Source organism: Lissotriton helveticus, chromosome 3_1, assembly GCF_964261635.1.
Source record: "Lissotriton helveticus chromosome 3_1, aLisHel1.1, whole genome shotgun sequence".
Lineage (NCBI taxonomy): Eukaryota > Metazoa > Chordata > Amphibia > Caudata > Salamandridae > Lissotriton > Lissotriton helveticus.
This window is the reverse complement of record NC_136061.1, coordinates 1,577,031,993-1,577,045,896: the sequence shown is the minus strand read 5'-3', so window position 1 is coordinate 1,577,045,896 and position 13,904 is coordinate 1,577,031,993. Positions and strand designations below refer to the sequence as shown.

Below are 13,904 nucleotides of genomic sequence, written 5' to 3'. Positions count from 1 at the left end.
CTGTAGGCGCAAAAATGACGCATTGCTGGAATGTGTCACAAAAGTGACGCAACTCCAGCAATGAGTCATTTCACATGGGAAAGTCCAGTTTTAAATGTGCTTGTGTCAATCTTACACCTGCCATGAGGCAGACGTTAGATATTGATGCATTTGCGTCCTAGAAGTGATGCAGTGAAATCTCATAGACGAGGCTTACTTGTGTCAGAGCACCAACCCTGCATACATTATACCTGGCACAGGTATAATGTGGCGCAGCGGTTTACAAAGTGACGCATCTACCTAGATGCATCACTTTGTAAATATGACACAACATAGGGAATTTTTTACACCGGTGGTGCATCACAAAAAGTGACGCAAGGGCTCATAAATAAGCTGTATGAGCCCAATTTGGATATCGGTGAACGGGTTACTCCATTACAACAGTTACAGATGTCCTGTCCGCCGTAATATAAATCCCAGAGGATATAATGGGATTTATATTTCAGCGGACGGGAGATCATCGCCATTGTGACGGAGTAACCCATCCGCCAAGATCTAAATCAGGCCCTTAGTCTTTTTTTAAAGCTCTGAACAATGCCAACCCAGAGTTTCGTCAGAGTTTCTTTACCACTTAGGTTCCTGCCCACCCCCTTAGATCAAGTTCAAGTTCAAGTTCAGAAATGTATATAGCGCACTACTCACCCAGAGGGTCTCACGGCACTTGGGGAGGCGTTTGCTTTTATTTATCGAATATCCAAGTTTTTAGTTGCTTTCTGAAGGAGAGGTGGTTCTGAGTAAGGCGAGGTGGGTGGGGAGAGAATTCCAGGTCTTGGCCGCTAAGTAGGAGAAGGATCTTCCTCCCATGGTGGATCTGTGGATGCGTGGAATTGCGGCGAGGGCTTGATTTGACGATCGTAGTTGGCGGGTGGGGGTGTAGAAGGACATGCGCGTGTTTAGGCATTCGGGTCCTAGGTCGTAGAGGGCTTTGTGTGCGTGGGTGAGGAGACGGAACGTAATTCTCTTGTTGATGGTGAGCCAGTGGAGCTCTTTCAGGTGACCGTAAATGTGAGCTTGACGAGGGATATCCAATATGAGTCTTGCTGAGGCGTTTTGGATGCGTTGACGTTTTTTCTGTAGTTTGGCTGTGGTTCCGGCGTAAAGGGTGTTTCCGTAATCCGGTCGGCTGGTGACCAGTGCATGGGTGACCGTCTTTCTTGTTTCGGTGGGGATCCAACGGAAGACTTTTTTGAGCATGCGTAGGATGTTGAAGCAGGATGATGAGACGGCATTGGCTTGTCTGGTCATCGAGAGGGAGGAGTCCAGGATGAAGCCCAGGTTACGTGCGTGATCCGTGGGTATGGGTGCGGTTCCCAGGGCTGGTGGCCACCAAGAGTCATCCCAGGCAGAGGGGGATGAGCCTAAGATGAGGACTTCCGTTTTGTCCGATTTCAGTTTTAAACGGCTGTTCTTCATCCACTCGGCTACTTCTTTCATTCCTTCGTGTAAGTTGGTTTTGGCGGTGTTTGGGTCATTGGTGAGAGAGAGGATCAACTGGGTGTTGTCTGCGTAGGAGATGATGTTGAGGTTGTGTTGTCGCGCGATGGATGCAAGGGGACTCATGTATACGTTGAAGAGGGTGGGACTGAGTGATGATCCTTGTGGTACGCCGCAGATGACTTCAGTGGCCTCTGATCTGAAAGGGGGGAGGCGGACTCTCTGGGTTCTTCCGGCGAGGAACGAGATGATCCAGTCTAATGCTTTTCCTTGTATTCCGACGTTGCTGAGGCGTTGTATGAGGGTGCTGTGACAGACTGTGTCGAAGGCTGTGGAGAGGTCAAGTAGGATGAAGGCAACTGTTTCTCCGTTGTCTAGTAGTGTTCGAATGTCGTCTGTTGCTGCGATGAGGGCGGTTTTGGTGCTGTGTTTGGCTCGGAAGCCGGACTGTGACAGGTCGAGGCATTTGTTGTATTCAAGGAAGGCTGCGAGCTGGCTGTTGACGGCTTTCTCAATGACTTTGGCAGGGAATGGGAGGAGCGAGATGGGGCGGTAGTTCTTAAGTTCACTGGGGTCTGCTGTGGGTTTCTTCAGCAGGGCGCTGAGTTCGGCATGTTTCCAGCTTTCCGGGAAGGTAGCGGAGTTGAAGGAACAGTTGATGACATCGCGGAAATGGGGTGCAATGATTGAGTCTGCTTTGTTGAAAATGTGGTGGGGACATGGGTCGGTTGGCGATCCTGAGTGGATGGAGTTCATCAGGCGGATGGTGTCTTCGGTGGTGATTGCGTTCCAGGTGTACAGTTTTTAGAGTGCGGTGTTGGTTCGGGGGTGGGTGGGGTGGTCTGGTCTTCGGACTTGTTTTTGAAGCTGTTATGTATGTCGGCGATTTTGTTGTGGAAGAATGAGGATAGAGAGTCACAAAGGTCTTGGCAAGGAGTGATGTCGTTGGTGCCGGCGGTGGTGTTGGTAAATTCTTTGACGATGTTGAATAGTTCCTTGCTGTTTTGGGTGTTGTTGTCAAGTCGATCCTTGAATGCTGATTTCTTGGTGGACCGGATGAGTTGGTGGTGTTTGCGGGTGGCGTTCTTGAAGGATGCCAGGTTGTCAGTGGTTGAGTTTTTTCTCCAGGCTTTCTCGAGGGAATGACAGAGCTTCTTGGATTTCTTAAGGTCGTCGTTAAACCATGGTTTTTTTTTGCTGCCTTGCTTGATTTGGTCGTTTTTCAGGGGCGCTAGTTCGTCGGCGCTGTGGGTGATCCATTGTGTGATGTTGATGGCTGCTTGGTTTGGGTCTGATGATTTGGCAGGTCAGCACATGCCTCCTTGCTTCATGTACCTAAAATTGGAAAATTGCATCAAGGTAGCTGGGCCTTTTTCTTTAAGCTGGCAGCTCTTTCGAACTCTCCCATTTAAGGTCTGTTCTTTCTCCAGTCATAATGAATTTTGGAAAGCATTAAAACCTGGCTTTTCCAGATTTAGGTCTTTGTTTTTTGTTTATTAAATCCAGTGCCAGGATGCCTTCAGTCATTTGCATTCTTTACAAACTTAATATAAACATTAATGAAGGAACCCACTTCCCTCACTGGCTCACAGACATTCTCAATAAAGTGGCTCCTCTGATGCAGAGGCAACGACAGCACAAGGTTGGATGGTTGTATTGGAATATAAATCAACATCATTACAAACTCTAGAATGACATTGGAAGAAAGCATACACCCAAAATGACGGAAATAATATACAAAGTCAACACTGAATCCACAAGGATATCACAAAAAAGCCCAAAAATCTCACTACGTTCATTGTATTTAAGATGCCAAACTCGACTAAAGAGATATTCAAAATCATGAGAGGAGTTGGCCAATGGCTAGGGCGCTCAACCTCGGACCTGGGGAACTGGGTTCGAGTCTCGGTAACGACGCCAAAAACCTCCTGTGATTCTGGGCAAATCGCTTAATCTCCCAGTGCCTAACATGAATGTGTGTCCTCATGTAACGTAACTGGTGCTATGTAAAGCGCTCTGATACCCGATTCGGTTCGGGTCTAGTTCGCGCTATATTAAAATTCTGCAAAAAATAAAAAATAAGCAAATTCAGAAAATCAACTTGCTCTGTAGATCATACCACTCATTGGAAGAGAAAACTAAGTTATGGCAGGGGAATCATTGTGTACTCCCCTTGTCACAAAAAAAGCATCTGGGTTGTTGCTGTAGACATAGCCTCATGCATTTTCACAAGGCAGAATTACTGCTCAGCAAAATTGGGTCTGGTGTCCTGAAATCTTGGTAAATCAGGTGCAAGAACATCATCCCCCTTAGAATCTGGCTGAGCAGAACTTCATTTGGTAATTTTGCCCCACCTGACTCAAATCGAGCCTTTAACGGATACAGTTTTAGACACGTATCATTCAGTACTTTCCTGCGAACATCTCTGAGGTTGTCATATTGTCAAATTTCTCTGTGGGTCAGTTCACCTCTGCAATAATTTTGTATCTCTAGAAGTACCATCAGTTGTATTAGTATTTTGATTTCTGATGAGCTAGTTAAAGTGTGTACATCCACAGAACACCCTTAAGTTAATAGGTATTTAGAGTGATGTGCAAATTAAGGACCCCATTACCTGTGGTCTAAAAAATGGCCTGCCTTTTCCTCACCCTTGGAGTTACTGATACAGAGGGGAACTTTATTTAGCGTGGGTGGAAGTCCATGCAAGTACACATTGGGCCCTGAAGGTTCCCTTAGAAATTAGGAATTAACAGGGGATCAGTAATCCTGTGCCAATTCCACCAATAATTCCTTGTTTTCCTCTGATTTTTGCACAGAGATTTCAGCTGCTTCAAGCAACCTAAAGCTCTGAGTGAAAATAAAATCTTCAAAAACAGTATGCATATTATAGTTGCTATTGGAATCAAGAGGCTACCCGTAATGAGGGATAAAAGGAAGTTACTCTATTCATTGGTATACAGCTAGCGCATATTATATTGTATATCTATTTTGTTTTCAAACTAGGTGATATGTTTTCGAAACGTAATAACCTTCTTCAAGTTAACACATGTTTCAGACTTTTAATAAATTGAGGGAAAGCACCTTCACAAGTAGTATTTGTCCAAAAGTATCTGTGCAAAATCCTCTTTTATAAGGAGAATTAAAAAAATATTTTGCCTCTGGCCAAGTTTTACAAAAACAACAAACTTCACAACTATGCAGACTTTTGAAATGTGTCCCTTTTTCTAAACCTCACCAGCAGACCTATAATTTCTCATAAACCCTCACTCAACCTCTCTTGTCATGCAGGCCTCTGCGTAAACAATTTACTACATTGTTGAACCAAAACTTCTACTACTAACTTGAGTTGCATTAATACACAGTGAGAGGAAGAGACTCCATTCATACCTCTCTTTTCTTGGCAGAGACGACAAGCTCCAGCACTGAGAGATCTTCACCCCATGAGTCTATCTCTGAAATGTCATACAAAGTGGATGACACAGGGCCAAAACACCACTGTACATGTTTCTTCTTCTGGAGAATATGCTGGAAGATCTAAGGAGAGATTTGGCAAGAAAAAGAGAGCAAGTGAGGAAGTAGTATCATGAAAACTAGTGATCTAATTATGACCCCGTAGTTCGTTTTGAAATTATCCAGCTCATTATGAACATCTTAATACCGTTTAACGTATTAAGTTCATCTCATGACACCGTTAGTGATCAATGAGTACATTGAAGTTTTAAGCAGTGCTTTTTCAGCATATTTTAGCAAACAGAATGTGTATAATAGAGTTGCCTGTGAACTTCAGATAGCATGTCAGCACTTTCCATGTTGATCCTTTGCACAGTATACTCCGCACTTTATTGGCACATGGACTTTGCTACACTGCACTAATTGCTTGAGATTTAAATGTTATTTGCATACATGTGTGGTGGTGAGGAACTAGTTATAGTTCCCACTGTGATACATAAGTATATGTATATATGTATATATATATATATATATATATATATATATATACATATATATATATATTCACTGAAAAAACCATAGGTTTCAAATGAGTTATAGTTAGGAATTCGCATTTAAAAAACCTATTCAGTGAAAAAACCATAGGTTTTACACCAGTTATAGTTAGCTGGAAATTTTACTCGCATAAAACCATTGAAATTCCCACGTTATACATAGTTGGACTCACTATAACTTGCGCGTGCAATGCACTGCTGATGACGTCACATATTACATCACTCATGACATGGTCAGTGACATCACTCATGACATCACTGATGACACCATCCAGTGAATGTGTGTCTTTCTGAAAAATACATATGTTTTATATATGTATATGTAAAAGTTGATGGAAGAATATATGTTTAAATAAGTGTCTAAAGGGATGGTTTTTTTAAAAAAAATTGATTGGTTAACTGGCTTATTAAGTGTATCTTTTGGAATACATATATTAGTGAGTAATGTTTAAATATTTAAATATATGTATTAGTGTTTCACTTTGTATATAACTGGCTGCATGGGTTGGTGAGTAGCTACATGTGTATGTATATGGGTTAGAAGTTTTTTTGTTTTAGTATCTGTATGAGTGTCTGTATGGTTTGGTGGGGGTATTACTTAGCACATAGATGCATGAATGACTGACTCTCTGTTTGTATGTGTTTTGAAAACAGCATATGTGCAGGACTGTATGGGTGGATGAGTGTGTATATGTGTGTGTTAGTGAGTGATTGACTGTCTCACTAGTGTGATTATCAGTAACTACATATGTTTTAATCTAGTATATGTGAATATTAATGTACATAAGTGAGTATATGTGAGAGTAAGAGATTGTAAGAGTTCCTGTTTAAATAAATATGTTTTTCTATAAGTGATTGTTTAAGAGAGTAAGTATGTGTAAGTTTCCTTAGAAGTAAGGTGGTAGTGTGTGTATAGCTGTATATGCAAATAAATGGATGTTCAATAGTTTATTTGCATGTGTGAGTATGTGTGTGAGTAACTTTTGGATGACTGTCGGTGTGTAACAGGTTGTATAGGTGTATCACTACATATGATGTTTGAGTATATGTATGAGTGACTATATAGAACTGTTGGTGAATGAGTGGATGTGTATATAGATGGTGGAATTACTGAATTGGTTGTTGTAACTGGTATGGGTATCTCGATTTTTTTGAATATTTTTGTTTCTTTTTTTGAATATGTGTTTCAAGGGTTACATTATAGTGAAAGGAGGTCTGTAACTCTGTCACAAGGATGCTGTCATCAGTGATGTCATGAGTGATGTCACTGACCATGTCATGAGTGATGTAATATGTGACGTCATCAGCAGTGCATTGCAGGCGCAAGTTATAGTGAGTCCAACTAACTATAACGTGTGAATTGCAATGGTTTTATGCGAGTAAAATTTCCAGCTAACTATAACTGGTGTGAAACCTATGGTTTTTTCAGTGAATTTAATAGGTTTTTTAAATGCTAATTCCTAACTATAACTGGTTTGAAACCTATGGTTTTTTCAGTGAATTTCATAGGTTTTTTAAAATGCTAATTCCTAACTCTAACTGGTTTGAAACCTATGGTTTTTTCAGTGAATTTCATAGGTTTTGTAAATGCCAATTCCTAACTATATATAGGGCCTCAAACCTATGTTTTTTTCAGTGAATTTCATAGGTTTTTTAATAGCTAATTTCTATAGCTATGAAATATAATATTTTTCATAATAAATCCTATATTGTATATGTATGCAATACTATTTTTTTAATGTATATTTTTCCCTTTTTTGAAAAAATGTTTTGCCTTGGTGTGCTCCCGGTGCGCGTACCGGTGAACGCACGGGTAAGCGCAGTGTTATGGCGCGCCCCGGTGCGCATACCAGTGAGCGTCCCGTTAGCGCCATTGCCGCGAACGAAAACATCATCGTGACGTATCGCGTAGCCGCGTGATGCGTCTTACGACGCACGGCGTAAGCGCACCCTGAAGCGCCCGAGCGCATACGATCGTGCAACGTAAGTGCCACCGGGTGTGCCCCCGGGCGCGCACCGGGGCGCGTAGCGTAAGCGCGTCGGGTCATGTGACCTGAAAATAACACTTTTCATTGGTTCAGAACAGTTTTGTTTTCCAAATGATGAAAGCCCCCACCTTTTTTCCTCATTCTCACTTTGTTCTTTGAGTGAGGAAGACCTGCTTCTATTGATAGAGAAATGGCTACAGTAGCAGCAGCAGCTGGAGCATCTGCACCACCACCACCACTACCACCACCACAAGGGCCAGCACAACATCACATTGGTGGTGAACAAGAGGAGGAGGAGGAGTAGGAGGATGAGAGAAGGCAGTTCCTGCCTGAAGACAATCCCCCATATAAACCTAAGGAGCACTTTATATGGGAGATTTTTAAAATCCCAAGTGATGCAAAGAAGGTAAATGCTGCAAAGGTGACCTGTCTCATCTGTGGCGCTGTACTATCCAGAAGGAACCCTGCCAAAAAATATTCATTTGGGAATCACACAATGATTCGCCACATGAAACGATTGCACCCCAACAACTATTCTGCGGCAGAGGTGAGAGAACTGTGCAGAAACCTTCCCCAATCATCTACCAGAGCCTCAACAAGCAAAGAACTCACTCCATCGGGTCCAGAGGCAAGGGAGATGGTCCCAAACATACAAACCAAGTTTGATAGATACAAAATCGTTTGTACATTGTGTGGAACAACTATTACCTATGGTGAGAAAAGTATTACACTCATCAACCTTGCTGGTGATAACCACAAGTGCCCAAAGAAACCTTAATTTTTTCCTGTTTTTTTTTGCTCCAGTTGAGCCGTTTACAATTCCCTGTTTTTTGTTTCTCCCCATAAAAAATACAAAAAAAATATAAAACTGTTCAGAAAAGCCAAAAACAGTTCTTTTAGAACTACCTCTAATTTATAAAAAAAATGCTACATTTTTAAAAAACTCTGTCATTCTTTTTTCTCCAGGGTACGCGTACTGGTACGCGTACCGGGGCGCGCACCCCCAAAAAAAATAAAAAAAAATAAAGGAGTGAGGATGAGGGAAAGACACAGAGAGAGTGATGTTAAGAGAAAGAGAGCTAGAGGGAGCAACACAGAGGGACTGTTTATTGCATAGTAAGACAGAGAGAAGGTGTAATAGGGTGTAAGTGAGAAAAGGAAAATGAATAAGGGAGCGAAAGAAGGGAAGAGAGAGGAAGAAGACTAAAGCAGAGGTACTGGGAGAATGTGAGTGGGTGTTGAAAGTAAAAGGAAGGACAGTAAAGGATGGGGAATGAGGGGAAGTGACGGAACCGGAGTAAAGGAACAACGGTGAGGGAGGGTGAGAAAAGAGAAGTGAGTGTAAGTAAAGAGGGGTGAAAGAGGTTGGATAAAAGTGAATAAGGGTAAGACATGGGGAGTGACAGAGAGAAAAGACAGAGAGAGTAAAGGAAGGAGTGACTGAAAGGGTCTGAGTGAAGCAGCAAAGAAAGGTAAGTAAGGGAGTGTGGGTGAGTTATAGGGAGTGAGCATGACGAAAGAGTAGTGACAGAGTGAGGGGACAGAGACAGCGACGGTAAGAGAGACAGATTGAGGGAACGGAAGTGAGGAACTGTGAGGACAGACGGACTGAGAGAAGGAGTGAGAGGAGTGAAGTAAATGAGTAAGGGAATGAGTGAGGGAGCGAGGGAAGGGAACAGAGGGTAAGGGAAGTAAAGCGGGGACTGAAAGAAGTTGAATGCGGTAGGAGAGTAAGGGAAAGAGGAGTAAACATGGAGGAAAAGTATAAGTGAGGGAAGCAGAGTAAGGAAACAGGAATGAGGTAGGGTGAGAGAATAGTAGTGAGGTTAAAGCAAAGGGTGATGACAAACTACATTTTTTTAGTCACACTTACCATATAATTAATGTAAATTTAATTACATGTTTTTACTACACTTTGTATCTGTGGAAGAGAGAAAAAAAAGTTATAATTAGTAAAATATATATTTTAAAATAGAAGAGACAAGTCAAGAGGTTAAAAATCATAAAAATGTACTAAGAAATAAAGTAAGAGTGAAGGACACAGAAAGGGAAATAAAGTCATGTAGAAGGACAAAAAGAGGAAAAAGAAATAGAAGGAGAGCAAATTACTAAGAGTAAGGCAGATACATTCAGTGACAGAGAGGAAGAGAAGAAGAGAGAAATGAACTGAAGGTAAGAAAGATACTAAAAGAATGTGAGTTAGCAAAACTAAATCGGGAAACAGGAGTAAGTAAAAAGGGAATGACTGAGAGCGAAAGGAGTCTGATTGAGGATGCATTTACAAGAATGAGGAATGGAAGATGACTGAGAGTGAGTGAAGGGGAGTCACAGAGTGAAGGGATGAAGGGAGAGAGGATAATATAGAAGGATTGAGGGAAAAGGAGTGAGGAAGTTAGTAGACAGAGGGACTAAGGGAAGGACTGAGTGAAGTGGAATACAATGAGTGAGGAAAGGAAAATAAGTAAGGGAGCAAAAGAAGTAAAGAGAGGGGAAGAGGACTAAAGTAGTGGAACAGAGAGAATGTGATTTGGTGATGAAAGTAAAGAGAAGGACACTGAAAAATAGGAAATGAGAATGGAACCGGAGAAAAAGAAAAGGGGATGAAGAACGATGAGAGAGGAGCAGTGATGTTGTTGTAAGAAAAATGATAGAAGGTAGATAAACAAAGTGAGCATAACACAAGGAGAGTGAGGGACTGAGGACATAGAGGTAGTGAACGAAAAACAGAGACAAGAGGACAAAAGAAAGGAGCAAAGAATGATAAGTCAGGGAGAGTGGGTGAGTTATAGTGACAGACTGCGACAAAAGAGGTGAGCGAGTAGAGAGGAATTACTAAAAGAGCAAAAGAGGAAAAGACGGAAAAGGAAAGTAAAGCAGAGAGACTGAAAGCTGAAAAGTGGCGCAAGGGAGAGAGGGGATGTGGACAGTTGAAAATGGGAATGAGGGGTTGTAAAAGAAGTGGAGTAAAGGAATGGGGGTGAAACAGAGTGAGAGAAAGACAGTGTGAGTGAGTAAAGAGAGCTGAAAGAGGGTGGAAAAAAGAAAGTGAGTGTGAGACAATGGGTATACAATTTAAATTACACAATACAAACTATAAAATAACTTGTAAAACATGTTACATAGTTTGTTTTTGCTGTTGTCAGAATATATTGAATTTCACTAAAAATAGTGAGTTCAAACTACTCATCATATGACAGCGGGAAAAAAAAAAAGATTGTGTTTTAAAAAAAAACATATAAACTTACAAATCACATATGTACACTAATCTTTGATTCACTTACTTTTCTTTTAAGCCAAATAGTACATCATGAACGTCCTTTTCGTTGGAAAATACTCTGCTGTTCTCTAAAACTTCCATTTCATCGACTTTCTATAAGAAAAGCTCCAAGAACATGTGAAATAGTTTTCAATGTTTTCATTTCCTTCTTGTGTTCAGTCATGACTCTTTGCTTATTCCTTCACATTTCCGTAAGGCCAAATAGTGTCAGATGTATTAGTATGTTTTAAATTAGTCATAAGAAACTCTGAAATTACCGTTTTCCCAACGTTCTGAAAGAAAAGCTCCTACAACATTTTCACAATGTTTAAATATTCATATTTCCATCTCTGGATCACTGATATTCAACATTTCCTATAATACTGATATTACTTACTATGAGATCCATTTACAGTACCTATATGACAACTAGAATGTTTATATTATCTTGAACACTTTTAATCACAATATAATTTTAAACAGCAGAGTAACTTTTATTAACTGCTCCCGTCTTCATAGGCCAATTACCTTTACTTAAATTTTGGTTGTAAAAACACTAGGTATGAATTTTTTAAGTCAAAAGGCAAACGTTGTTTGAAAGTCAAATAAGTATCATTACAGTTAGTCCAACCTTTTCGACATTTTAAATAAATTGTATAATGCCCTGATGTTGTTGAAGGACCGTCATGATAAATAATAGCTACAGTTGCAAAAGTTCTTCCTGAAATTGATAACTGAGAAGCCACGAAATTTTTAATAGAAGTTGTCAATTTAGTTCCATCAGGTCTACATCGTTGGAACATTAAAATGACATACTGACTATAATTTTGTATAAGCAATGTGGACAGCATTGCAGACTTACATTGGGTACACACCATATTGTGATCAGCTGCTTTAACTAGATTATTAAAAGGCACTGATTTGCAGTCTGGTAAAGCCAAATATATAAATCTTTCGGTGTCTATTGTAGTACTACTTGATAAACTACAGTTGTCGCAGTCATGCTGCCATTGATAAGAAAGGCTAAAAAGATTTTTTATATCTACACCTTCATCTTCCAATACATCAAACATATACATTAAAAATTCCTGACAATCTTGCTGAATAGTCTGTGAAAATTGTTTTTGACCAGAACATATGTCTAAAAGATTATGAATTTCTGAAACACTTTCTATTTTTGCTCTATCACTGCTACATTTCTCAAACACAGAATTCAATAAACAACAGAATCTTTGATCCTGATTTTCAACAATCTGTTCTTGTAAAGTTTGAAGAAAAAAAACAACATTAACCACTACATTAGCATAGCAGTTGACACCAGAACTGTTTTCAAACTGAAATCCAACAACATCTTCAACAGAATCCTTTTTTCTTTCTGCTTACAATTACAGTTTCATTTACTTTTTGTCTTTTTGCTACTACCTCACTGCAATTATTCTCATTTCTTCTTTTTCGGCCTACCACACGTTTTTCAAACAGAGGATATTGAGGCAAATGTGGAGCATACTCTCTTCTTAACCTATTGTATTCTTTAACACAATCTAGATCTGCACAAATCTTTGTTTCATCACACTCAATCAAGTACAATCCTGATAAAGTTCTGACTCGTGATAATGCCACATATGCCATACCCTCTTTAAACACAGAACTTCCAATGTTCACCAAAGCACTATCTACACTTAAACCTTGAGATTTATGAATTGTCACCGCATATGCCAAACAAACAGGAAACTGTTTTCGGCGAACATATAAGTCTTTCACAAGCAAAAATCTAGCTGAACAATGACAAATTTGTTCTATTTCGTCAATGCCATCAAATTTAATTTTTAAAATTTCAATTACATCTCTATTTTTGTAATTCACAAAATCAACAACATGACCCATTGCTCCATTTACCAGACCTCTTTCAACATTTAAATTCCTTCTCAAAATGATACGACAATTTAAACACACATTCAGAGTCTTTTCAAAACCAGCAGTTTTAGATATACTCTTCTCTAGTTAATCCAATTTTGAATTCAAATTTTCAGACAAAATAATTGTTGCTCCCATATGCTCTATTTTATCTATAGCTTCCAGTTTCACTATCTCTTCATTTTCTAACTTTAACATTTTGTTGTTGAAGATGGAACTTTCTTGCAAAGTTGGCATCAAACAAATACCAGATTTGTTCTCATTAATTTTCTTAAAAATATTCTCTGGAAGAATGTTTTCATTTGGATACAAATTTGAAATTAATCGTGCATGTGAAGCTTCTTTCCAATGCTAACTTACTTTTCCGATTCTTACATCTTGTAGAATATTTTTATAATCTTCATCCTTTGCCTGTCGCATATTTTGAAGTAGTTCTGCATATTTGAAATTTAACCTTATATTAACGTTTCCAATGCTTCCTAGGCACTTCCTGGTATCTTCATGCGTGATCATTTTAAACACTGGTTGTCCTTTCACTGGAGTCAACTGCAGTAGATCTCCAAAAACAATAATGTGTTTCCCTCCAAATAACACATCATACTCTGTTCTAAGAATTTCTTGCATTCTCAAATGCACAAAAGCAAGCATTAGATTTGAGACCATGCTTACTTCATCAATGATAAGAAGTTTCATTTTCTTCAGGACTCTGGAAACTTCAGAACACGCATCTCCAGATAGCTTGTGGTATTGCAATTTGTTATCATGCTCAACTGGTAGCATCAGTAAACGATGTAAAGTAATCCCTTTAATGTTATGTGCTGCTAGCCCAATTGGAGCGGTAACAACACAAGATAGCGGTGATTCAGTCCTTTTCTGCAGATAAGTTGCAATTGCTTTAATCAGAAAACTTTTTCCAGTTCCCGCTTCTCCACTCACGTACAGTCGGACAGGCTTAAATGATGTACATGAGCACTCTTTTTTCTCATGACTGAATCCATGTTCAATCTGTTCTGTGACTTCGTCATATATCTGTTTCTACTCAAGGTTTAGTTGTTTCACCAAATCTTCTAAGTTAACTACATCATCTTGAGCTTGTTCCATAGCTCTTTCCACCTCATCCATGGCAGTGGCAGCTTCATTTTGGATAATTGGTCCTCCTAGTGGATCCTGACTCAATGAAGTAGAACTCTGACTGTCTTGAGAACTGTCTCTAGCAATCTCTACAGCAATTGTGGCTTCTTGCTCTATTTCTTCGTTCAACATTTGCAG

General features: G+C 39.8%; 1 protein-coding gene across 1 annotated transcript in view; it reads right to left on the bottom strand.

Moving 5' to 3' along the window:
• Nucleotides 1–13,904, bottom strand: part of LOC144824281 (transient receptor potential cation channel subfamily V member 6-like) — a 258,022-nt gene that overhangs the window by 110,907 nt on the left and 133,211 nt on the right. Inside the window, exon 8 of the mRNA XM_078683411.1 lies at nucleotides 4,861–5,007. Coding sequence (XP_078539537.1) covers nucleotides 4,861–5,007 — 147 coding nt within the window. The remainder of the gene's footprint in view (nucleotides 1–4,860; nucleotides 5,008–13,904) is intronic.